Raw genomic sequence first — 25,552 nt, 5'->3', positions numbered from 1 at the left:
TTATACAATACAGTATTATATTTCAAATATTCTTATCTTTTTTTGGCAAATTATTCTGTACTTGTGCATGTGAGATTAAAACTTGAATATTTGCCTTTGACTATCAAACAGTTTAATTGATTGGAATTAATCATTTATGTATAAATAAATAGCCATGTCATGTGCTAAAATCTATCAGAGAATACTTTTCAAGCTCCCACCCAGTCTCCCGCCAATCAATCAATAACGTTAGTGTTTAGATTTAATTTTGGCAACCGTTCTAATAACAATTCACTGACACTGGCGTTGCCTATCAACTTCGCTGGATGAGGTTGTCATATGGAGTGATTTCAAATGGAGAAAAAAGAAGGTAAAACGGAAACGCATTGTTGAGTCCAAGCCTGTTGAGTGCTTACGGTAATTGTTTGTAAAGTTTTGTGGTTGTTGAAATGAAGGTCCCTTAGGAACAAATGCTGTAGTTTTACTAAGCTAACGTTAGAGCTCAGCTTGTGATGATGCTGTGGTTAGCAACTGGAATTGAGTTTGTAACTAGCTAGCTAACAATTCTTTTTAAAAATTCGCCAATTATCAATAAACAAACCTTTCCTCGGGAAGGAAGTACATATCAGACCTCTGCACAAGTTTGGTCCTAACGCAGTTAGCTAGATTCCCTATAGATGGCGGTAGAGGAGAACATAGCCAGGCCTAATAATAATAAAATAAGTGAGCTCCACACTTACAACCCTCCTTTCTAATTGGTATGATAGGTAAAGTTACTATTAAGCGCAGCTATAGGATAATCATGCCCCGTATTTCGGATTACAGTATCACTTCAGTAACCTACCCTACCCTACCCTGTTCAAAATGACCCCAAACAGACAATATTTGTCAAATAAATAGAATATTTAAACAGGGCTATGATTATCTTTTTTATTATATATATTTTTTTTTTAACAAATATTGAAAATATGTTGGAGCACCTAAAGAAATTTAGGAGCAAAATAAAACATATTTGAGGTAATAAAACTGGAATCCTTGATTTGTCTAGGCACATTGGTGCTCCTAAATTTCAATTCAAGGTTGCACAGCAAAATATTTAGGCATATATGTGAGTAAAATGGTCACACTGTAGAGCCCTGCTAAATGTTCTAATGATTACTGCAGGTCCCAATTGTCTTCAACATACCTATACATTTCTTATTATTTCAGCCTGCAAATCTGGATATGGAGTGTGTGATAGAGCAGTAATGAGTCAACCCAATACTCCGGCAAAGTGGAACTCAAGGATTCTGGACTGTTGCATTGACAGGAGGGTCTGTAAGTGTAGGCTGTAATAGCAAACATTAACCTTTTTAAAAGCTATGTCTACAATTTCATAATAATTTGTATCTTCCAGGTTTGTGTGGTACCTTCTGTTCAATGTGCCTAGCCTGTCAGATGGCTGAGAGGTATGGTGAATGCTTCTGTCTCCCCCTGCTGCCAACAACTATGATGATGATGCGCACATCAATGAGAGAGAGATACAACATCCCGGTGAGAAAGCTGTCTAGTACAGTGCAACAAACCTGCAAAACATCTGTGTATTAATGAATAACTACTTTAACTATATTGCTGAACAACATCATTGTCAATTTTGATAGCTTGGTTTGACTGTATGATGTATGTGTACTTATACAGTACAGTAGTCACCAATAAGCAAAACATATATATTTTTTAATCCTCCCTCTGTATTTCTAGGGCAGCTTAATTGATGACTGGGCAGTGCACATGTTCTGTGGACCCTGTGCTCTATGTCAGATGGCAAGAGAGATGAAACACCAACTGGGTTGAGATTGAAAGGCAATCAATCCATTTGAGTTTTGGGGGTCTGTGCATACCTAATAAAAGAAGAAGAAAAACACTGATGGCTTTATATTACATACAGTATCTGATGAATTCCAATTGAATAAGTCATGCATGGAATTTACAAAAAGGCCTAATAAACCTGCATGTACGATTATACAACTTTTGTATATTGTGCACAACCATAATTAATGTTTTTGTTTATTTTCTTGCACATGCAGCTGTCAATTTGACTATTGATTATTATTTGTTGCTAAAACAATGACAAAGTAAAGTACAATTAATATATAAGAGGAAATAGTCTCAGAATTTTCAACACATTTTCATAGTATTGGCAATGGATGGAGGGATGATCGTGGCTGTGGAATGCAATTTATGAATTACCGTTGCCTAGTAACATCCTAAACACCAAAGCGTGCCATAAACTAATTTTCTAGCTAGATTAGGCTTGTTTGTTAACCTCTAGGTACGTTTTTGATACACAAAAGAAACGTTTACTAAAGAGTAAACATTAAGAATGCAAATGCATTACTTTGCAGATAATTTTATTTTATAATATTTACATTTGCTCAAGTAACTGGCTACTGTTGCTAGGTAGCTAGCTAGCTATTCGTATGATGAGCTAGCTAGCTAGAAGTAAAATCTAGGTCTATATTAATTCTGTATTAATTTATATTCATTGAGCAGGGTAGTTGCAGGAAATATGTGCAAAGTATTTCAAGACGCCACTACAAGACAACCAAGGACTTTAGCTGGGGGCCAGTTTGCCGGGATCCAGAAAAAGACATGGAGCTCTGGAGTGATGGATTGCTGTGTTGACAGAGATGTCTGTAAGTAATGGCTAGAATGGTACCTACACATTTTGATTGTTTACATACTATTTGATTAATACAAGCCAAGATGTACACTACATATTTATTTTGACAGTGAAACTAAAACTTTTAATTTGGCTTTATATTACAGCATTTTGGATTTGAGATCAAACATGTTAATTTATATGAGGCAACAGTACGCAATGTCACCTTCTATTTGAGTGTATTTTCATACTTATCTGTTTTACCATTAGAAATGAAAGCACTTTATGTACCCTATCTAGACCCCCATTTGAAGCTGTCATATGTATTTGAACAAATTCACTTATAGTGTATTACATTTAGTGAAACGTTTCTTATTTGGTCCCATATACCTAGCACACAATGACTACATCATGCTTGTGACTACACACTTGGTGGATGCATTTGCAGTTTGTTTTAGTTGGCCAATAGAAATGAATGGTAAATAATTTATTGTGTCATTTTTCAGTCTCTTTTATTGTAACTAAGAATATAATATGTCTTTGAACACTTCTACATTCATCTGGATGTTACCATGATTAGGGATAATCATGAATGAATTGTGAATAATGATGAGTAAGAAAGTTACAGATGCATAACTATCATACCCCCAATAAAATCGTGACTTCCCCTGTTATTGGTAATGGTGAGATGTTAGCATGTTTTGCGGGCATCTGTAACTTTCTTACTCATCCTTATTTGCTATTCATTCATTCATTGGCCTATCCGTAATCATGGTAGCATCCACATTAATGTAGAAATGTTCAGAAACATTATATATTCTTATTTACAATTAAAGTGATTTGAAATGTACTCAATACATTATTCACCATTCTTTTCTATTGGGCACAATATACAGTGCATTCGGAAAGTATTCAAACCCCTTGACTTTTTCCACATTTTCTTTTTTTCTCCACGAGTTAAAACCTTATTCTAAAATGGAATAAATTGTTCCCCCCCCCTCATCAATCTACACACAATACCCATAATGGCAAAGTTTTTGCAAATTTATATATAGTACCAGTCAAAAGTTTGGACACACCTACTGATTCAAGGTATTTTTTTTATTTTAATTTTTTTACAATTTTCTACATTGTAGAATAATAGTGAAGACATCAAAACTATGAAATAACACATATGGAATGATGTAGTGACCAAAAAAGTGTTAAACAAATCCAAATATATATTATATTTGAGATTCTTCAAAGTAGCGACCCTATGCCTTGATGACAGCTTTGCACACTCTTGGCATTCTCTCAATCAGCTTCACCTGGAATGCTTTTCCAACAGTCTTGAAGGAATTCCCGCATATACTGAGCACTTGTTCAACTCATCCCAAACCATCTCAATTGGGTTGGGGTTGGGTGATTGTGGAGGCCAGGCCATCTGATGCAGCACTCCATCAAGGCAAAGGGTGGCTACTTTGAAGAATCTTAAAATATATTTGGATGTGTTTAACACTTTTTTGGTTACTACATGATTCCATATGTGTTATTTCATAGTTTTGATGTCTTCACTATTATTCTACAATATAGAAAATAGTAAAAGTAGGCGTGTCCCTACTCATTACTCAGTACTTTGTTGAAGCACCTTCGGCAGCGATAACAACCTTGAGTCGTCTTGGGTATGACGCTACAAGCTTTGCACACCTGTATTTGGGAAGTATCTCCCATTCTTCTCTGCAGATCCTCTCAAGCTCTGTCAGGTTGGATGGGGAGCGTCGCTGCACAGCTATTTTCAAGTCTCTCCAGAGATGTTCGATCGGTTTGAAATCCGGGCTCTGGCTGGGCCACTCAAGGACATTCAGAGACTTGTCCCGAAGCCACTCCTGCATTATCTCGGCTGTGTGCTTAGGGTTGTTGTCCTGTTGGAAGATTAACCTTTGCCCCAGTCAGAGGTCTTCAGCGCTCTGGAGCAGGTTTTCACCAAGGATCTCTTAGTACTTTGCTCCGTTCATCTTTCCCTCAATCCTGACTAGTCTCCCAGTCCCTGCCTCTGAAAAACATCCCCACAGCATGATTCTGCCACCACCATGTTTCACCGTAGAGGTGGTGCCAGGTTTCCTCCAGACGTGACGCTTGGCATTCAGGCCAAAGAGTTCAATCTTGGTTTCATCAGACCAGAGAATTTTGTTTTTCATGGTCTGAGAGTCCTTTAGGTGCCTTTTGGCAAACTCCAAGCGGGCTGTCATGTGCCTTTTACTGAGGAGTGGCTTCTGTCTGGCCACTCTACCATAAAGGCCTGATTGGTGGATTGCTGCAGAGATTGTTGTCCTTCTGGAAGGTTCTCGCATCTCCACAGAGGAACTCTGGAGCTCTGTCAGAGTGACCATCAGGTTCTTGGTCACCTTCCTGAGCAAGGCCCTTCTCCCCCCATTGCTCAGTTTGGCCGGGCGGCCATCTCTAGCAAGATTCTTGGTGGTTCCAAACTTCTTCCATTTAAGAATGATGGAGGCCACTGTGTTCTTTGGACCTTCAATGCTGCAGAAATGTTTTGGTACCCTTCCCCAGATCTGTGCCTCGACACAATCCTGTCTCGGAGCTCTACGGACAATTCCTTCGACCTCATGGCTTGGTTTTTGCTGTGACATGCACTGTCAAGTGCGGGACCTTATTTACATTGCCTTCAGAAAGTATTCAGACCCCTTGACTTTTTCCACATTTTGTGACGTTACAGCCCTAAAATTGATTAAATCTTTTTTTTTTCTCAACAATCTACAGTCGTGGCCAAAAGTTTTGAGAATGACACAAATATTAATTTCCACAAAGTTTGCTGCTTCAGTGTCTTTAGATATTTTTGTCAGATGTTATAATTATAATTTCAAGCATTCCATAAGTGTCAAAGGCTTGTATTGACAATTACATGAAGTTGATGCAAAGAGTCAATATTTGCAGTGTTGACCCTTCTTTTTCAAGACCTCTGCAATCCGCCCTGGCATGCTGTCAATTAACTTCTGTGCCACATCCTGACTGATGGCAGCCCATTCTTGCATAATCAATGCTTGGAGTTTGTCAGAATTTGTGGGTTTTTGTTTGTTCACCCGCCTCTTGAGGATTGACCACAAGTGGGATTAAGGTCTGGGGAGTTTCCTGGCCATGGACCCAAAATATCGATGTTTTGTTCACCGAGCCACTTAGTTATCACTTTTGCCTTATGGCAAGGTTCTCCATCATGCTGGAAAAGGCATTGTTCGTCACCAAACTGTTCCTGGATGGTTGGGAGAAGTTGCTCTCGGAGGATGTGTTGGTACCATTCTTTATTCATGGCTGTGTTCTTAGGCAAAATTGTGAGTGAGCCAACTCCCTTGGCTGAGAAGCAACCCCACACATGAATGGTCTCAGGATGCTTTACTGTTGGCATGACACAGGACTGATGGTAGCGCTCACCTTGTCTTCTTCGGACAAGCTTTTTTCCGGATGCCCCAAACAATTGGAAAGGGGATTCATCAGAGAAAATGACTTTACCTCAGTCCTCAGCAGTCCAATCCCTGTACCTTTTGCAGAATATCCGTCTGTCCCTGATGTGTTTCCTGGAGAGAAGTGGCTTCTTTGCTGCCCTTCTTGACACCAGGCCATCCTCCAAAAGTTTTCGCCTCACTGTGCGTGCAGATGCACTCACACCTGCCTGCTGCCATTCCTGAGCAAGCTCTGTACTGGTGGTGCCCCGATCCCGCAGCTGAATCAACTTTAGGAGACGGTCCTGGCGCTTGCTGGACTTTATTGGGCACCCTGAAGCCTTCTTCACAACAATTGAACCGCTCTCCTTGAAGTTCTTGATGATCCGATAAATGGTTGATTTAGGTGCAATCTTACTGGCAGCATTATCCTTGCCTGTGAAGCCGTTTTTGTGCAAAGCAATGATGACGGCACGTGTTTCCTTGCAGGTAACCATGGTTGACAGTGGAAGAACAATGATTCCAAGCACCAACCTCCTTTTGAAGCTTCCAGTCTGTTAGCATGACAGAGTGATCTCCAGCCTTGTCCTCGTCAACACTCACACCTGTGTTAACGAGAGAATCACTGACATGATGTCAGCTGGTCCTTTTGTGGCAGGGCTGATATGCATTGGAAGTGGTTTTTGGGGATTCAGTTCATTTGCATGGCAAAGAGGGACTTTGCAATTAATTGTAATTCATCTGATCACCCTTCATAACATTCTGGCGTATATGCAAATTGCCATCATACAAACTGAGGCAGCAGACTTTGTGAAAATTAATATTTGTGTCATTCTCAAAACTTTTGGCCATGACTGTACACACAATACTCCATAATGACAAAGCGAAAACATGTTTTTAGAAATGTTTGCAAATGTATTAAAAATTAAAATACACTATTTACATAAGCATTCTGACCCTTTGCTATGAGACTCGAAATTGAGCTCAGGTGCATCCTGTTTCCATTGATCATCCTTGAGATGTTTCTACAACTTCATTGGAGTCCACCTGGGGTAAATTCAATTGATTGGACATGATTTGGAAAGGCACACACCTGTCTGTATAAGGTCCCACAGTTGATAGTGCATGTCAGAGCAAAAACCAAGCCATGAGGTCTAAGGAATTGTCCGTAGACCTCAGACATGGAACAGGTAGGTTCGCTAGACCTTATTCATGGTTCCTTCGCACGTAAAGGTGGTGGAATCATTAGAGAATAAAGTCAAGGTCAGAATATGGCGTATCTGTAGACACACCTCTGCCACACCTTCATATATTCAAGCTCCACCTCAAATGAATAGTGGGTGAATAGCATTTTATTCTCATACTTAAATTCAAGGTCTGAATATGCAGAGAAAAGTGCATAAATATAAAAGTGCATAAAAAGAGAATGACATTCCATTTATGCTTTCTTATCTTTGGTCAGAATCTGGGCCTGAGTGAATATGCTAAAATACTTGACACTGTCAAATGGGGGGACTAGATACATAAAGTGCATTCATTTCCAAATGGATATGTATGGAAACACCTTAAAATAAAATGTGACATTATGTACTGTCGCCTCATATGAAACATTTGTTGTCTAAGCCAAAATGCTGGAGTATAGAACCAAGTTATACGTTTTAGCTTCACTGTCCACATACGGTACATTTACAGAGGAGTGTAATTGGGTCGGTTTCAGTCATCATTTACTTGCCTGTTCATTCATACCAACAGGTCTCTGTGGATTTTTCTGTCCATGCATTCAGGCCGTTAAGATGGCAGAGAAATACGGAGAGTGTTTCCTACTCTCTCATGTTCCATGGACACATTTTATGTTGCGAACCAGCATTCGGGAGCGGTATAACATAGAGGTATGCATATGGCATGTTGCTGATTGTACAGCTGTATAGATATGCATCTTCATGTATTGTTAAACATTTCCATTACCTCTTTCTCCATGCACACTATTCAGCATTATCTTTGTACAGCATCAACTCAGTTATATCACAAAGTACTTTGGGACGGTGTCCTGGACTAACGTTAAGCTAAATCCTGGACAAAAAAATGCTATTTCAATGGGAATTCTCCATTGGCAATGCTTTTTAGTCCAGGACTATGTGTAATCTGTGTCCAGTATATCAGCCCTTTGTGTTACCTGTCTCATCCTCACCCTGTCACGGCCAGCGCTAGTCAGGGCTTAGGGACCCCAGCGCTAGTCAGGGCTTAGGGACTGATCATTATAGACCTACGACATAGGAATGTGAGAAGTTGATATCACCTTAGCCACCCTAATATGTTGATTTCTACAGGGAACCATTTGCGATGACTGGTGTATGACTGCTTTCTGCGGACCATGTGTTCAATGCCAAATGGTTCGTGAAGTCAATAAGGAGATTCCTAACTGACACAGCCGGAAAGTGAATGCTGACCCCCAAAGTGTTGTCTCCCGCACCTTGTTATGAAAATGTTAATTAAATTGTTGCAGTGAGAACCCTCAAGTTTTTGTACAACAAACTTCTTATGGTTACATTAGGACTGCTGTCATCTGAAGACTATGCCTGCAAGTCAACAAACGCTTTATGTCCCTCTGACTATACAGCACTATGTGAGCACAACCCTTTATCCAAATCCTCAGCAGTAAGAAAAAACAAGACACAGTACCATGTGACTGTCAGATGTATACAATGTGCAATATAATTTACAGTATTTTACTATTCATGATAAGTCTGTTATTACCAGATTATGGCTCATTTAAATGTATTCAACTACCAGTTGTTTATATGAAAATAAATTTGAAATAAGTACTACACAAGAATAGTTCAGAAATTAAATTATTGTTTTTTTACTTTTTGGATTATGTGTGTATTGTTATTGTATTGCTAGATATTACTGCACTGTTGGAGCTAGAAACAAGCATTTCGCTGCACCTGCGATAACATCTGCAGATATGTATACGCGACCAATAAACTTTGATTTGAAAGCCGGTCTTTGACCTAACCAACAAGCACCGAGTTCAATCAAAATACTAACAAAGTTACAAAATATCCAGTTAACCACAAGTCATTCCTGTGGCAGTAGGACTTTAGGACCATTTCAAATCAAATTTTATTCGTCATGCTTCATAAACAACAGGTGTAGACTAACACTGAAATGCTTACTTATAGTCCCTTCCCAACAATGCAGAAAGTAAAAAATGTATACAAATAATTGAAAAATAATAACGAGGACTAAATACACAATGAGATTTTTTTTCTCACCTTTATTTAACCAGGTAGGCCAGTTGAGAACAAGTTCTCATTTACAACTGCGACCTGACCAAGATAAAGCAAAGCAGTAAGACAAAAGCAACAGTTACATATGGGATAAACAAATGTACAGTCAAAAACACAATAGAAAAATCTATATATAGTGTGTGCAAATGTAGTAAGATTAGAGAGTAACGAAGACTTGGCTATATACACAGTGTACCAGTACCCGAGACGATGTACTTGTATTTGGTGGTGACTTTTTAGATCAGCTTGACCTGGGCTGGGTTTTCGGGAATTTAGTTCCAATGGAATTAAGATGATTTTAGTGCTACGATGCTATTGGGAAATCCATCTTAAGTGCTTTTTATTGTATTGTCAGTGTACTGCTGAGGTTTCAGGGCACGGCCAGTGACATTCAAACTTATGCTGTGGATGCACAGATGGGTTTAGAGTCCATTTGTTTTCAATTCTTCACTGTCTAACTGCCTGCAATGTCAAGAAAACGTTGTCGGTACATTTTCACCTGTTCACTCCTCATCCCAAGGGAATTTAATGTTTGTTCCATTCATTTCTTCTTTTAGGACCGCTGTGAATTTGGAATCCTGCTCAGGACTGAAATTATTTTTTCAGTCTCCAGCAACCCCTGAAAGAACAAGGAGAATGTGCTTTAATTGTGCAGTGAAATACATGGAAGCAAAGAGCGGTTGCAGTAGCGTATCACTGCATGATGAGGAGAATGTGCTTTAATTGTGCAGTGAAATACAGTACATGGAAGCAAAGAATGGTTGCAGTAGTGTATCACTGCATGATGAAAGAACATTACACTACTAGCAGCATTTTGGCTTCCTATGCCGCTGTAGGGAGTGATTAACCCCTATCTTGACAGTTTCCACTACCTTTTCTAAGGAAGGTGGACTTGCTGCTATCCATGATCTCCTGTGGCACCAGGGAGTAGTTTGACATCGCGTTTAACTTCATGTTGCTGAAACAGCAATGGTTGGCTACATGGTCCAGAGTTTCTTCACTTAGGTCCCGACCAAGGAACCATGAGAGGTGTTCCAGCACTCCCCTCAGGTCCTTCAGGAGAGAAACAGACATGTTAGCAGTTTGGCCTGGGGTTAGCCTAGTTCACTATCCGTTAGTCTGGTCACACAGCACTGGGCTGAGGCGGTTTGCATTGATTGGTGTTTTACCTTGACCATTTCTTCATAGGTCATGTATAGGATTCTATCTCCCAGATCTGAATTTCGCCAGCTTTTCACATGGTCTGTCCACTTCCCAAACAACACTGTGTAGATAAACAAATGTTAATTGCAATCAAACCCAGTTACCCTCTTCTTTTAGTAGGGACTTATGGCATCAAAAGGTCCCTCACGTTTATTTATATATCCTAGCCTTTTTCACCTTCCCCAGAGAGAAACTTGTTTAGAAACTCATCAAAAGTCCCAGGGTCATCCAGGAAACTGGCCATCTTGTGGAAGTGAAATGATGACACCATAACATCTTTTGGGTTCCGGGTAACATAGATGACCTAAATGAAAGCCTTAGTCTTAAACATGAGTTCCATAGACAAACTTACAAGAGCTCAGTGTGATAGCTAAATTATAAGATAATTACATTGCATGTAGGCACATTTTTCCAATTGTTTCATTAATTTGCAATGCTGAAGTCAGTCCATTAACTTCTTACGGCTGAGATTGGCTGAGATCCCGTTAACGGGATCGACTTGACAACAGCCAGTGAAAGTGCAGGGCGCCAAATTCAAACAGAAATCTCATAATTAAAATTCCTCAAACATACAAGTATTTTACACCATTTTAAAGATAGACTTGTTGTTAATCCCACCACAGTGTCCGATTTCAAAAAGGCTTTACGACGAAAGCACACCATCTGATTATGTTAGGTCAGTACCTAGTCACAGAAAAACACAGCCATTTTTCCAGCCAAAGAGAGGAGTCACAAAAAGCAGAAATAGAGATAAAATTAATCACTAACCTTTGATGATCTTCATCAGATGACACTCATAGAACTTCATGTTACACAATACATGTATGTTTTGTTTGATAAAGTTCATATACAAAAATCTTAGTTTACATTGGCGCGTTATGTTCAGTAATGTTTTGCCTCCAAAACATCCGGTGATTTTGCAGAGAGCCACATCAATTTACAGAAATATTCATAATAAACATTGATAAAAGATACAAGTGTTTTACATGGAACTTTAGATAAACTTGCAACCGCTGTGTCAGATTTAAAAAAAAACTTTACGGAAAAAGCACAACATGCAATAATCTGAGTACGGCACTCAGACACAAAAACAAGCCATACAGGTACCCGCCATGTTGTGGAGTCAACAGAAGTCAGAAATAGCATTATAAATATTCACATACCTTTGATGATCTTCATCAGAATGCACTCCCAGGAATCCCAGTTCCACAATAATATTTTCGGTTTGTTTGATAAAGTCCATAATTTATGTCCAAATACCTCCTTTTTGTTCGCGCGTTTAGTTCAACAATCCAAATTCATGACGCTCAGGCCAGACGAAAAGTCAAAAAATTCCATTACAGTTCGTAGAAACATGTCAAACGATGTGTCACGATCGTGTGGAGGAGAGACGGACCAAAACGCAGCATGGTGAAAATAAGCCATCTTCTTTTATTTTTACTACGAAGATAACATGAAACGAAACACTATTACAAACTATACAAAAACAACAAACGACCGTGAAGCTATAAACGTAGTGCACACACACAGGCTACAAACGTTCAACATAGACAATTCCCCACAACAGCTAAAGCCTATGGTTGCCTTAAATATGGCTCCCAATCAGAGACAAACAATAACCAGCTGTCTAATTGAGACCCAATTCAGGCAACCATAGACTTTCCTAGATACCTACACTCAACCATAGACACAGCTAGACTACTATACTAAACATAAACCCAACTACTCTAATAAACCCCTAAACCTTACAACCACCCTAGACACTACAAAAACCACATACATTCCCCATGTCACACCCTGACCTAACCAAAATAATTAAGAAAACAAAGAATACTAAGGCCAGGGCGTGACATAACCCCCCCCTTAAGGTGCGAACTCCGGGCGCACCAGCATAAGTCTAGGGGAGGGTCTGGGTGGGCGTCCGTCCACGGCGGCGGCTCCGGCACTGGTCGTGGTCCCCACCCCACCATAGTCACTACCCGCTTTCGTAGCCTCCTCCAAATGGCCACCCTCCACATTAACCCCACTGGATTAAGGCAGCACGGACTAAGGGCAGCACCGGACTAAGGGGCAGCACCGGACTAAGGGGCAGCACCGGACTAAGGGGCAGCACCGGCTAAGGGGCAGCACCAGGATAAGGGCAGCACCAGGATAAGGGGTAGCACCAGGATAAGGGGCAGCTCCGGACTGAGGGACGGCAGCTCCGGACTGAGGGACGTTTCCTGGCTGAATGACGGCTCTGGCGGATCCTGGCTGGACGGATCTGGCGGATCCTGGCTGGACGGCTCATGGCTGGCTGCCGGATCTGGTGCTCATGGCTGGCTGACGGATCTGCTGCTCATGGCTGGCTGACTGATCTGGCTGCTCATGGCTGGCTGACGATCTGGCTGCTCATGGCTGGCTGACGGATCTGGCTGCTCATGGCTGGCTGACGGATCTGGCTGCTCATGGCTGGCTGACGGATCTGCTGCTCATGGCTGGCTGACGGATCGCTGGCTGCTCATGGCTGGCTGACGGAGCTGGCTGCTCATGGCTGGCTGACGGATCTGGCTGCTCATGGCTGGCTGACGGATCTGGCTGCTCATGGCTGGCTGACGGATCTGGCTGCTCATGGCTGGCTGACGGCTCTGGACGCTCATGGCTGGCTGGCGGCTCTGGCAGATCCTGTCTGGTTGGCGCTCTGGCAGATCCTGTCTGGTTGGCGGCTCTGGCAGATCCTGTCTGGTTGGCGGCTCTGGCTGGTCATGCTCGCTGACGGCTCTGCTGGTCATGGCTCGCTGACGGCTCTGGCTGGTCATGGCTCGCTGACGGCTCTGGCTGGTCATGGCTCGCTGACGGCTCTGGCTGGTCATGGCTCGCTGACGGCTCTGGCTGGTCATGGCTCGCTGACGGCTCTGGCTGTCATGGCTGCGAAGGCTCTGGCTGATCCGTTCTGGCGAGCCTGGGACGTTGGCGGAAGGCTCTGGCTGATCCGTCTGGCGGAAGCTCTGGCTGATCCGTTCTGGCGGAAGGCTCTGGCTGATCCGGTCTGGCGGAAGGCTCTGGCTGATCCGGTCTGGCGAAGGCTCTGGCTGATCCTTTCTGGCGGAAGCCTCTAGCGGCTCCTGTCTGGCGGAAGGCTCTAGCGGCTCCTGTCTGGCGGACGGCTCTGTAGGCTCATGGCAGACGGGCGGCTTTGCAGGCTCATGGAGACGGGCGGCTTTGAAGGCTCAATACAGACGGGCAGTTTATGCGGCGCTTGGCAGACGGACAGTTCAGACGGCGTTGGGCAGACGGGCAGTTCAGGCGCCGTTGGGCAGACGGGCAGTTCAGGCGCCGCTTGGCAGACAGGCAGTTCAGGCGCCGCTTGGCAGACGGGCAGTTCAGGCGCCGCTTGGCAGACGGGCAGTTCAGGCGCCGCTTGGCAGACGGCAGACTCTGGCCGGCTGAGACGCACTTAGGCCTGGTGCGTGGTGCCGGAACTGGAGGTACCGGGCTAAGGCACGCACCTTCAGGCTAGTGCGGGAACAACAACAGGGCACACTGAGTTCTCAAGGCGCACTATAGGACTGGTGCGTGGTACCAGAAACTGGTGGTACCGGGCTGAGGGCACGCACCTCAGGACGAGTGCGGGGAGAAGGATCAGTGCGTACAGGGCTCTGGAGACGCACAGGAGGCTTGGTGCGTGGTGCCGGGACTGGAGGCACTGGGCTGGAGACACGCACCACAGGGAAGTGCGTGGAGGAGGAACAGGGCTCTGGATACGCACTGGAAGCCTGGTGCGTGGTGTCAGCACTGGTGGTACTGGGCTGGGAACACACACCACAGGGCTAGTGCGAGGAGCAGTAACAGGACGCAGAGGACTCTGGAGACGCACAGGAGGCTTTGTGCGTGCTGTAGGCACTGTCTTAACCAGACGGCTAGCACGCACCTCAGGACGAGTATGGAGAGCTGTTCCGGGTGACATTAAATCACCAAACGTTCATTCGGACGGATGCCGTGCCTCATGCACCAAACCAATACATCCCTCATAACTCTCTCCTCCAATTTCTCCATTAACTCCTTTACTGTCTCTGCGTCACTCTCCTCCAAATCCGCCCTCACCGGCTCCTTACGGTAAGCAGGAGGAGTTGGCTCACGTCTCCCGACTGACCCAACTAAACTACCCGAGAGCCCCCCCCAAGAAATTTTTGGGTTTGACTTACGGGCTTCCAGCCTGTTTTCCTTGCTGCCTCCTCATATCTCCGCCTCTCTGCTTTCGCTGCCTCCAGCTCAGCTTGGGCGGTTATATTCTCCTGGTACTTCGCGGTCCAGAATTTCCTCCCAATTCCAATAGTCCTGTGTAGTTGGGTCCTGTTGTTGTTGCACACGCTGCTTGATCCGATGTTGGTGGGAATTCTGTCACGATCGTGTGGAGGAGAGACGGACCAAAACGCAGCATGTGGAAAATAAGCCATCTTCTTTTATTTTTACTACGAAGATGAACATGAAACGAAACACTATTACAAACTATACAAAAACAACAAACGACCGTGAAGCTATAAACGTAGTGCGCACACACACACACACACACACACACACACACACACACACACACACACACACACACACACAACACACACACACACACCACACACACACACAACAACATACACACATACACACATACACACATACACACATACACACATATGCTACAAACGTTCAACAAGACAATTCCCCACAACCAGCTAAAGCCTATGGTTGCCTTAAATATGGCTCCCAATCAGAGACAACAATAACCAGCTGTCTCTAATTGAGACCCAATCAGGCAACCATAGACTTTCCTAGATACCTACACTCAACCATAGACACAGCTAGACTACTATACTAAACATAAACCCAACTACTCTAATAAACCCCTAAACCTTACAACCACCCTAGACACTACACAAACCACATACATTCCCCATGTCACACCCTGACCTAACCAAAATAATTAAGAAAACAAAGAATACTAAGGCCAGGGCGTGACACGATGTATAGAATCAATCTTTAAGATGTTTTTAACATAAATCTTCAATAAATGTTCAACCGGAGAATTCCTTTGTTTTAGAAACGAAAAGGAACGCAGCTACCTCTCACCGGGGCGTGCCTGAGTGAGCTCATGGCACTCTGCAGACACCTGGTTGAAACAGCTCTCATTCCCTCATCCTTCCCAGTAGAAGCCTGAAACAAGGTTCTAAAGAATGTTGACATCTAGTGGAAGCCGTAGGAAGTGTAATATGACCCCATAGACACTGTATATTGGATAGGCAAACCTACAAACCTCAGATTTCCCACTTCATGGTTGGATTTTTCTCTGGTTTTGCCTGCCATATGAGTTCTGTTATACTCACAGACATCATTCAAACAGTTTTAGAAACTTCAGAGTGTTTTCTATCCAAATATATTAATAATATGCATATCTTATCTTCTGGCCTGAGTAGCAGGCAGTTTACTCTGGGCACCTTATTCATCCAAGCTACTCAATACGCCCCCGAGCCATAAGAAATTAAACATGCTGCAAGAGTCTCTTCAGTTGTTACTGTCTAGTAGTAGCTTTTTCTTAGTTACTGGATCAGGTCCCTACCTTGGCTTTGGAGGGGAAGAAGGAGGGGAGCATGAGATGGTAGGGCATATGAGAGACCATTGCCCGTGGTGAGGGCAGACGGTCCAGAACTAGGGCTGCTCTTGTCTCCTCCAGCCAGGGAACCCGGTCCCAGTTGGGAATAGTTTGCACTGGAGTAAGGTCTCCTCCATTTAGGACTAAAGGGACAATCTCTTGCATCCATGTGGTACCTGGGAAACATTACCTTAATCAGTTATCTGTATTTTTTTTATTTTATCTTATGCTATTTTACAAAATAAAATTAGACAATGTCGTCTCATTATTGTGTCATTCAATATTGTGTCAAATTCTCTAGATGTCAGTGATGTCACACAACTGCATGTTTTTCGATTTTTCACTCTTAGGGACTTGCTAGCCATAGTTCAAGATCTGTTTGTGCTCAAGGTCAGCTAATCTGTATAGGTTCTGAAACAAGAAACCATTGTGTTGCGCCATCAGTGCTGCTGACCTAGAAAATCCATGGAAAAGTGGAAAGTCTGCTACTGCTACTAGGTTACACACCACCAAGATCTCGTCTAAAGTAAGGCCTACTATAGTAATAAAAACACACATTACATTTTTTTTTCATTCGACACTGAGCCGCTCACATGTTTTTGAGAAAATTTCCAGCTGCAATGCCTGGGCGACTAAACTGCATTGGTGTAAACTACTTAAGTAAAAGTACTTTATAAAGTAATACTTAAGTCGTTTTTTGGTGTATCTGTCCTTTATTATTTATATTTTTGACAACTTTTACTTCACTACATTCCTAAAGAAAACATTGTACTTTTTACTCCATACATTTTCTCTGACAACCTGAAGTACTTACTACATTTTGAATGCAGCAGGACAGGAAAATTGTGAAATGCATGCACTTCTCAAGAGAACACGTGTCATCTCTACTGCCTCTAGTCTGGCTGACTCACTAAACACAAATGCATATTTTGTAGATAACATCTTGTGTGTTGGAGTGTGCTCCAGGCTATCCGTACATTTTAAAAACAATAAAATGGTGCCGTCTGCTTTGCTTCATTTTAATGAATTTGAAATGATTTCTACTTTTACTTTCGATGCTTAAGTATATTTTAGCAATTAGACTTACTTTTGATACTTTAGACTTTTACTCAAGTAGTATTGTACTAGGTGACTTTCACTTTTACTTGAGTAATTTTCTATTAACTATACTTTTACACAAGTATGACAATTGGGTACTTTTTCCACCACTACTAAACTGTAAATGACATGAAGCCAAACCAATTCTTAGCCTAAATTATTTAAATACAGTCTATTACTAACGTTATAGTACAGTATGTTCTTACCAGACTTCGGGTAGGTCACTAACCAGAGAGGGAGGGATACTTTCCTCTCTGACATTTGCATTGATGCATTAAACATATGCCTCTAGGTCAGGGCTGAACTTGCAGAACCTTACTGCAGCTATACCTGAGTGTGTTCAGTTGTGCCATGGCATCAGACAGGTACTTTCTTCACCATGGACTTTTGTTACCAGCTGTGGCTCACAGTAAGGGGAGTCTGAAATATGCCAATGATTTCAAAGTTCAGGACAGGGATGTGTTTGCTATAACTTACCCAAATCAGTTAATTGATGCAACAGATTTCCATATCTCAGTGTGATCTGCAAGCCTTTAGGCACCTTTTTCAAATTCAGGATCAACAGCTTGACATGATTTTTCAACATGACATAACTTAACCAATTTTGGTGTTGTAACTGCATATTTGGTGGGTCCAAATCCATCTATTCAAAATGTATTATTAGTAGTAGTATTAGTATGAATTATTATTATTAGTGTATTATTGTAATTTGATTATGCTGCTATCTGCTGAGTGAACTGTTATATTTTTTTGGCATCTGCTTCCTCCCATTTTACTGACGCACAGACGTTTTTGCCGAAAAGTAGAATACTTTAACTCTGTAAACTGTGTTTCAGTATGGCAAATTATGAAAATTTATAGCGTTTATCGCGGACTTTTGTGTCCGAAAGAAACTCACTCTTTGAAGAGTTTTAAATACGCGGAGGAAATGAAAGTTGAGGATGAAGATATTTTCAGTGACCTACCCGAAGTCTGGTAAGAACATACTGTACTAAACGTATAGTTAATAATATATAGTATAATATATTAATAGGCTAAGAATTGGTTTGGTTCTCATATGAGAGCTTTATGTATGGTGTTGGTGTTGTAAGGAGAAGAAAATCACATTTTCACACCTGACTTGCACCCATACTTAGTACTACAAACCCTTATGTACTGTGGCCCAATTCTGCTCGTTTTCCAGACTGTGAGGTGTCTGTTATAGTATAGGACTTGTCCTTGAATGATGAATTCATCTTGTTGTGTCCAGATTCCCACACATATTGCCTTTCCAATCTGAGAATTGGTGCTCCACATCTACCACCGGACATGCCACTTCTAATTCACTCTCGGAGATAATAGATTGTTCCCCTTGTAGTGTACGCCTTACAATGACCAGTTACTAGTCTGTGTAGAGATAACTACTTTTGACAGAGTCTATCGTGTAGAAACCCTGAATGATGACCAGTCCTCAGTCTTAAAACCACTATTGACCAATCTCTGCTATAGAAACTTGTTGTCATAAATTGCAAAGCGATAGAGACCATCCTATTTGTAAATAGGTATGCAACATTAGGTGGGAACTTGTAATAGACTGTCATTCTACATCATGCTAACATGTGTGCAGATGTGACCAATCAATTAAAGTTTGATCTTGATTTTGACTTGTATGCCCCTGTGCCAACGAGGCCCACTTGACAATTGGATAAATGGCGCTCACTACCAGAGAGTAAGAGGAGGGATACTTTCCTCCTGACATTTTGCATTGATCAGCATTAAACACCCTATGATTCAGTCCAATGGGACTGAACTTGCTAGAAACACTTACTGCAGGCCTATCACTTCGATGTGTGTTCCACATTGTCCATGGCATCAGACAGGTACTTTTCAGTATTTCACCATGGACTTTTGTTACCAGACTGTTGGCTCACAGTAAGGTGGCAGTCTGACAAATATCTCGACGCTCTCATGATTTTAAAGTCAGGTAACAGGATGTGGTTTTGCTTATAACTTACACCCAATCCAGTTCTATCTGACTGCAACAGATTTTCCATATCTAGTGGAATCTGGCAAGCTTTTTTTAGGCACTGCAAAGTACTTTTCAATTAGGTGACACAGCATTGACAATGATACTTTCAAACATGACCCATTACTTCAACTAACCATTCTGGTTTTGTGTTTTGCTCAACTTGGCCATATTTGGATGGGTCCAAATCCTCTATTCAAAAATGTAATTATAGTAGTAGTAAAAAAAAAAACAAAAATTAGTATGAATTATTATTATTAGTGGTATTACTTGTAATTTGATTATGCTGCTATCTGCTGAGTGAACTGTTATAGTTTTTTTGCATCGCTTCCTCCCATTTTTACTGACGCACAGACCGTTTTTTGCCGAAAAGTCAGAATTACTTACAATTCTCTGTAAATCTGTGTTTCAGTATGGCAAATTATGCAAAATTATAGCGTTATCGCGGGACTTTGTGTCGAAAGAACTCACTCTTTTGAAAAGTTTTATAAACGCACAAGGAGGAAGAATAATAGTATGAGGATTAGAAATATTCAGCTGACCTCAGCACCCGGAAGTCTGAGTATATGAAATACGAGACTGTACCTCATTAGAGTTTATGTATAGTAAGACCGCTACATTGGGAAAAAATAAATAGTGAGGTCACTAATGAATTGGCTTTCGATTCACATGTCATTGACAGTTTTAAGTGTGGGTCGGACAAACAGTACCACACAATCTAGTCATACTCGAGGAGAGAGATAACTAGATAATGAACACCACAGTCAACCCCTAGATTCGAAGAATGTATCTAGTTAACACAGTGATTACTACTTGAAGTAAAATGTTCTAAGAGTATATCCAGAAAGAAGTCAGTCTAATTGCCCCCAATATGTGTCGCTCTTAAGCACTCGAAAGAAAAGTAGTATAACTCATTGTACAATTACAAATCGAACGCTCAAGCAGACACGGGCACCATCTTCATTTTGTCAATTTATATTAGATATTGCCTACTCTGACAATAGCCTGGAAGCACAGCTCTCAACAACACACAAGATGATATATACTAACAAAAAGCACTTTGTTGTTTAGTGAGTACTATGTTCTCACGACTAGAGGTCAGTACACGCACGATGCACCATGTGTGGGTGTATCCTCTTGAGAAGTTGCGATAGTCATTACAGTCAAGCTCAGAATTTCTCTCCTGTCAGTACTGCATTCAAGAATGGTAGTAAGTACTTCAGGTGTCAGAAGAAAATGTAATGGAGGAGCGCACACAGAATCACAAATGTTTTCCTTAGGAATGTAGTGAAGTAAAGAGTTGTCCAAAAATCATAAATAATAAAGGACAGAATTCACACCAACAAAACCGACTTTAAGTATTACTTTATACAACGTACTTTTTACGCTTAAGTAGTTTGGCATACCCCAACTCAAGCAAGTTTAGATGTGTCAGGCATCTATAGGAGGCTAAGAGCTCTAACCTATTTATTTGTTTTGCAATTGATCGTTGTTGGTTCTTGATCAATATCATAACATACACAAAGGAGCGCTGCTCATAGTATCGAATTGAAAATAAAAAAATGATATGTGTATCTTATTACTATACCTGGTAAGAACCGTTAGTGTGTTATAAGACGAGATACTCTATACTGGTGTGTTGCTCACACGCCTCAGTATAAGCGCAGACGATTTTCACACTTTTGCCACTGAGATCTTCTAGCCTTATCTAGGTTTCCACGAACAGCCCACTTGACAATGGGTGCAACCTCTATCGTCTTTCTTAGTTCTCTCTTCACGCACCTCAAATGCACGATTAAGCTGACCTTAGAGCACAAACAGAATCTTTGATATGCCTAGTCAAGTCCTAGAGAGTGAAAAATCGAAAACATGCAGTTTTGTGTGACATAACTGACATCTCACGAGCAGAATAAGTGACAGCAATGAGAATGAACTGACACACATATAATAGAGACGAATCTCGCTCACCAGTCTTTATTGTCTCGTAAGAAACTATGTCATATTCCAAGAATTATATAGAGAAGGAATGGAATATGGAGCGAGGAGATAATGGCACTCCTATCTTGGTAATTCATCACTTCGAGCTTCCCTCTAGGAGAGTGGACGGCATCATTGAGTATTTTGACTAGAAGATTGAAATTGTCCCTTTAAGGTCTAAATGGAGAGACAGTTAGTGAGCACGCTCTCAGAGGTCTATATATCAATTCCCAAACATGAAGGACTCGGGACTATTCGCGCGACCTGGACGGAGACAAGTGTAGATCGCCCTCAAATCTGGAGTCTGTCTTGACCTTCGCGCACCTAGAGAGGGCAATTATGGGTTCTCTATCTCACATATCGCCCCTAGATGTCTCAATAGCTCATCCCTATCCTTTCTTCCCCACGTCTATAAAGCCATATGGTTATGTGCGCACCTGATCAGTAGACTAAACGACAAAAGCAAATTATGCATAGATGCACAGTGTGAAGCAACTCGAGTATACCGAGACTCTTGCAGCATGTCAGTTTTAGCAGCTATTTCTACTTATTAATGATGTCTGGGGGTCAGTATTGAGTGAGCCTTCGCGAAATAAGCGATGCCAGAGTCACTAACAGTCTACTGCTTACTGCAGAGCCCGCTATTTGACCGCATAAGAGAGTTGCAGTCAATTAGTATTATACCTCAATTGTGGATAGAACAACACTCTGAAGTTTCTACCAAACTGTTTTGAATGATGTCTGTGGTATAGGAAGAGAGCTCATATGCAAGGCAAAAATACTGCTGAGGAGAAAAAATCCAACCATAAAGAAGTGGGAAATCTGTAGGTATTTGTAGTTTGCCTATTCCCAATATACAGTGTCTACTGACGGGTTCTATATTTGAACACATTTCCTACGGCTTCCACCTAGATGTGCAACACTATGCTTGATATGAACTTGTTCAATGGTCAATTCTCTTACTGGAGTGAGGTGAAGGGAAATGAGAGCTGTATTTGCATGGGCCCGGGTGTGCTGGCAGAGTGCCATGACGTACACTCAGGCACGCCCGCGCTCGTGAAGGATAGCTGCGTTCCCTTCTTCGTTTTGTTCGTAAAGAACAAATAGAGATTCTCCGGTTGATTACTAGAAACAGTTTTGAACTCTTGAATTATGGTAAATTGATACTCTATAATTGCAATCTAGTACGACATTTCTAACGCCCTGGCCTTAGTATATAACTTTGTTTCTTGTAATTATACTTGGTTCTAAGCGCTCAGCGGCTGCTCGACACTGGGGAATTGTATGTGGGTTATGTATGTGTGCTAGGTGGTTTAAGGTTTAGGAGGAGTAGGTTTTAAGTATAGTTGTGGGTTTATGTTTAGTAATAGTAGTCTAGCATGTGTCTATGGTTGAGTGTAGGTATCTAGAAACGTCCTATGGGTTGCCTGAATTGGTCTCCAATTAGAGCAGCTGCGCTCTATTAGGTGTTGTGCTCTGATTTGGGAGCCATATTAAAGGCCAGACCATAGGAGTGACTTCTAGCTGGTGTTGGGGAATCCTGTCTTATGTTGAACGTTTTGTAGCATACTGTGTTGCTTATGATTGGTTATGTGTGTTATGTGTGTATGGTCGTGATGTGCTGCTGTGTGTTAGTGTGCTGTGTGTGGTGTCGTCGTTGCTCGGTTGTTGTGTGTGTGTGCTGTGGTGTGTGTGTGTGTGTGATGTGGTGTGATGTTGCTGTGTAGTGGGCGCACTACGTTATAGCTTCACGTCGTCTTTGTGTTTTGTTGGTATCTGTCTCGTCAATAGTGTTTCGTATTCTGAGAAATGTTCATTCTCGTAGTAAGAGAGAGAGAGAGAGAGGCTTATTTTCGAGAGGCCTCCTACCAGCGAATCGAGAGTCAGGAGCAGAATTCGCACGCACACTACAACAACATATCGAAATTCGAAGCACAGCGTGTGCGAAGCCACACACCAGCACCCAGACTACACTAGGACATTGAGAACATGGGAAGAGACAATTCGTGAGAGCTCGAGCGAAGTACAGGTAGCACATATTAAACGACCATACAAAGGTCCTTGACGCAGTTCGGATGGCTGTGAGCTAAGAGAGCTCAGGAGATTATGAGGAGGCAAGCAAGGTAAAACTCAAGGTCATGGAAGAGCCGAGTGAAAGTCAACAACCCACCAACAAATTTCTAAAGGGGAGGTGCTCTCTTCCCCGGGTAGTTTTTATCGTTGGGGTCATCCGTGGGATATGTACGTGAGCTGCAACTTCCATCCCTCGTCTTACACCCTGTAAGGAGGGTGACTGCTCGGTGAGATAGGGAGCTGGGAGATGCTCTAATGGAACGTGTAGAGTGACCCGCTTACCACGATCTGTATATAGGAGTTATAATGGAGTGGAGATAAGTCTGGGAGCGCTAAAGATGAGTTGATGTATGTGGGGACTCTTGGTGATTCGCGCCTGTCCTGAGCCTTTGGTGCCTGGCCACGGCTCTAGCGGCAATTCCGCGTTAGCTGGAAGGTCCGACTGATTTATATAACGTTGAATTGGTCGATCTTAATGTCACCGGGCAACCACCGCTCTCGCATACAACTCGTGGGACTCCTGAGGTGCCCTGCTAGTGAAATCAGGATGCACACTCGTGCCACTAGCCGGCACAGAGAGAGGCTTCCTCCGTTGCGTGTCTCAGACAGTATCGTTCTGCTGCTCCCTTGTTACTCCAGAAGCTCCTCGCACGAGGTGTGTCCGCTTGTTGGTGTGATGGTTTCCCACACGCCCAGATCCACAGTGCTGCACCACGCACCAGGCTTCCAGTGACGTAGGCCAGAGCCACTTGTTTCCTACCCTCCACGCACTCTCCAAGGCGTGTCTCCAGCCCAGTGCCTCAGTTCCCGGCACACGCAACCAACCTCCTGTGCGTCTCCAGAAGCCCCTGTCAGACGGACACCGTGATCTCTCTCTCAGAACCACAGGCAGACATACGTCCTGAGAGATGCGTCGACCCTCATGCCACGTAACCACCAAGTTTTCTGGTAAGCGAGAGAGATCACGCCTCCACTTAGGCCTGTGAGAACTTCAGTGGAGCCTGTCCCTGCCTTAGTGTGAGTTCCCCGCACTAGCCCGAATGGTGCGTGTCCTTAGCCGGTCATAGTCGCTCTCGACCACGTTCCGGTCACCGCGACTGTCACTCGTGTCCTGAGCTATTGCGTCCTCAGCCGCGTCCCAGAGTCTGCCGTCTCGCAAGTCGGCCGCCTCGAACCTGACGGTGCTCCGCTCGCGTAAGGGGCCGCACGTGAAAATTGGCACCCTGCCCAAGCGGCGCTGAACTGCTTGTCTGCCCCAAGGGCGCACCTGTGGAACTGTGCCGGTCCTTGCCGAATGGCGCGAGAGCACGTCTTGCCCAACCAAGGTCAAGCGTACCTGACACTGTCACGCCCTGAGTCTGGCCGCGACAGACGCACGCATAAACTGCCACGTTTGTGTAGGGAGCGAGGCTATATCAAGCACGCCGATCGATTACCCTGTGCGCCATTGAAATGCGCTGCTAACCGACCGCCCGTCTGCGATGTATCCCACCTCTGCTAGGCAGATCGCAGTCCGCCAGACCAGGAAGCCGCTAGAGCCTTCACTAGCTAGTCTCCACGGAAGCGCCGTTAGGAGCCTCTTCCGCTCACCCACAACGGCATAGCACGCAGCTTCGCGCCAGACCGGATCAGCCAGAGCCTTCCGCCCAGACCGGATCAGCCAGAGCCTTCCGCCAGACCGATCAGCCAGAGCCCTTCCGCCAGCACGGATCAGCCAGAGCCTTCCCGCCAGAACGATCACGCCAGAGCCTTCGCGCCAGAACGGATCAGCCAGAGCCTTCCCGCACGCAGCAATGACCTCAGACCAGAAGCCGTCACGCGATGTCGCAGATGATTTCGCAGTCCAGAGCCACGTCAGCGAGAGCCACTCGAACCACGACCAGCAGCCGTCAGCGAGAGGGCCCTATGAGCGCGGAGTAGAGCCCACGAGACGCGTTCTATGCGCAGCCATAGACCCCAGCCACAGAGCGTCAGCTGGGATGTTGAGCCACATTAGGGACCAGCACCTCAGCAGCGAAAACGATCAACGAGCCATGCACCAGCCAGAGCCAACCCACCAGACAGGATCTTGCCAGAGCCGCCAACCATTGAGAGATTCTGCAAGAGCCGCCAAACGCAGCAGGATTTGCCAGAGCCGCCAGCAAGGCCCCAGTGAGCTCGTAAGCCAGAGCCGTCAGCCAGCCCATGAGCAGCCGACCTGACGACGCCATGACCCATGAGCACTAGATCGCGTCA

The 25,552-nt window shown here is 43.4% G+C and overlaps 2 protein-coding genes and 1 long non-coding RNA gene across 3 annotated transcripts; 2 read left to right on the top strand and 1 right to left on the bottom strand.

The window, feature by feature from the left end:
* Positions 1–333: 333 nt before the first annotated feature.
* LOC111964718 (cornifelin homolog A-like) lies at positions 334–2,107 on the top strand. The gene is made up of 4 exons (XM_023988548.2): positions 334–349; positions 1,189–1,296; positions 1,376–1,512; positions 1,717–2,107. The coding sequence occupies exons 1-4, from the start codon at positions 334–336 to the stop codon at positions 1,807–1,809; spliced, it is 354 nt and encodes a 117-aa protein (XP_023844316.1). The 3' UTR covers positions 1,810–2,107.
* A 105-nt stretch (positions 2,108–2,212) lies between these two features.
* On the top strand, positions 2,213–8,872 carry LOC111964717 (uncharacterized). The gene is made up of 4 exons (XR_002877419.2): positions 2,213–2,287; positions 2,509–2,651; positions 7,801–7,937; positions 8,376–8,872. It is a non-coding gene; the product is annotated as an uncharacterized lncRNA (long non-coding RNA).
* Positions 8,873–9,305: 433 nt separating this feature from the next.
* LOC111964716 (sulfotransferase 2B1) lies at positions 9,306–17,482 on the bottom strand. Its single transcript, XM_023988547.2, has 6 exons — positions 17,469–17,482; positions 16,132–16,340; positions 10,719–10,845; positions 10,508–10,602; positions 10,211–10,391; positions 9,306–9,957 (listed from the first exon to the last, which is right to left on the bottom strand). The coding sequence occupies exons 2-6, from the start codon at positions 16,327–16,329 to the stop codon at positions 9,941–9,943; spliced, it is 618 nt and encodes a 205-aa protein (XP_023844315.1). The 5' UTR covers positions 16,330–16,340; positions 17,469–17,482; the 3' UTR covers positions 9,306–9,940.
* Between the last annotated feature and the right edge of the window lie 8,070 nt (positions 17,483–25,552).

Source organism: Salvelinus sp. IW2-2015, linkage group LG6.1, assembly GCF_002910315.2.
Source record: "Salvelinus sp. IW2-2015 linkage group LG6.1, ASM291031v2, whole genome shotgun sequence".
NCBI classification, from domain to species: domain Eukaryota; kingdom Metazoa; phylum Chordata; class Actinopteri; order Salmoniformes; family Salmonidae; genus Salvelinus; species Salvelinus sp. IW2-2015.
Note: the sequence above shows the minus strand (reverse complement) of the source record. Positions and strands in the feature narration are given on the sequence as shown.

Excerpts from the sequence above, each read along its gene's own strand:
- LOC111964716 (XM_023988547.2), bottom strand. The coding sequence starts at position 16,329 with ATGCAAGAGATTGTCCCTTTAGTCCTAAATGGAGGAGACCTTACTCCA. Across the intron at positions 10,846-16,131 it reads TCTTCCCCTCCAAAGCCAAG|GTCATCTATGTTACCCGGAA; the intron begins GTAGGGACCTGA and ends GCTTTCATTTAG. Across the intron at positions 10,392-10,507 it reads CCTATGAAGAAATGGTCAAG|GACCTGAGGGGAGTGCTGGA; the intron begins GTAAAACACCAA and ends TCTCTCCTGAAG.
- LOC111964718 (XM_023988548.2), top strand. Across the intron at positions 1,297-1,375 it reads TTGCATTGACAGGAGGGTCT|GTTTGTGTGGTACCTTCTGT; the intron begins GTAAGTGTAGGC and ends TGTATCTTCCAG. Across the intron at positions 1,513-1,716 it reads GAGAGAGATACAACATCCCG|GGCAGCTTAATTGATGACTG; the intron begins GTGAGAAAGCTG and ends CTGTATTTCTAG.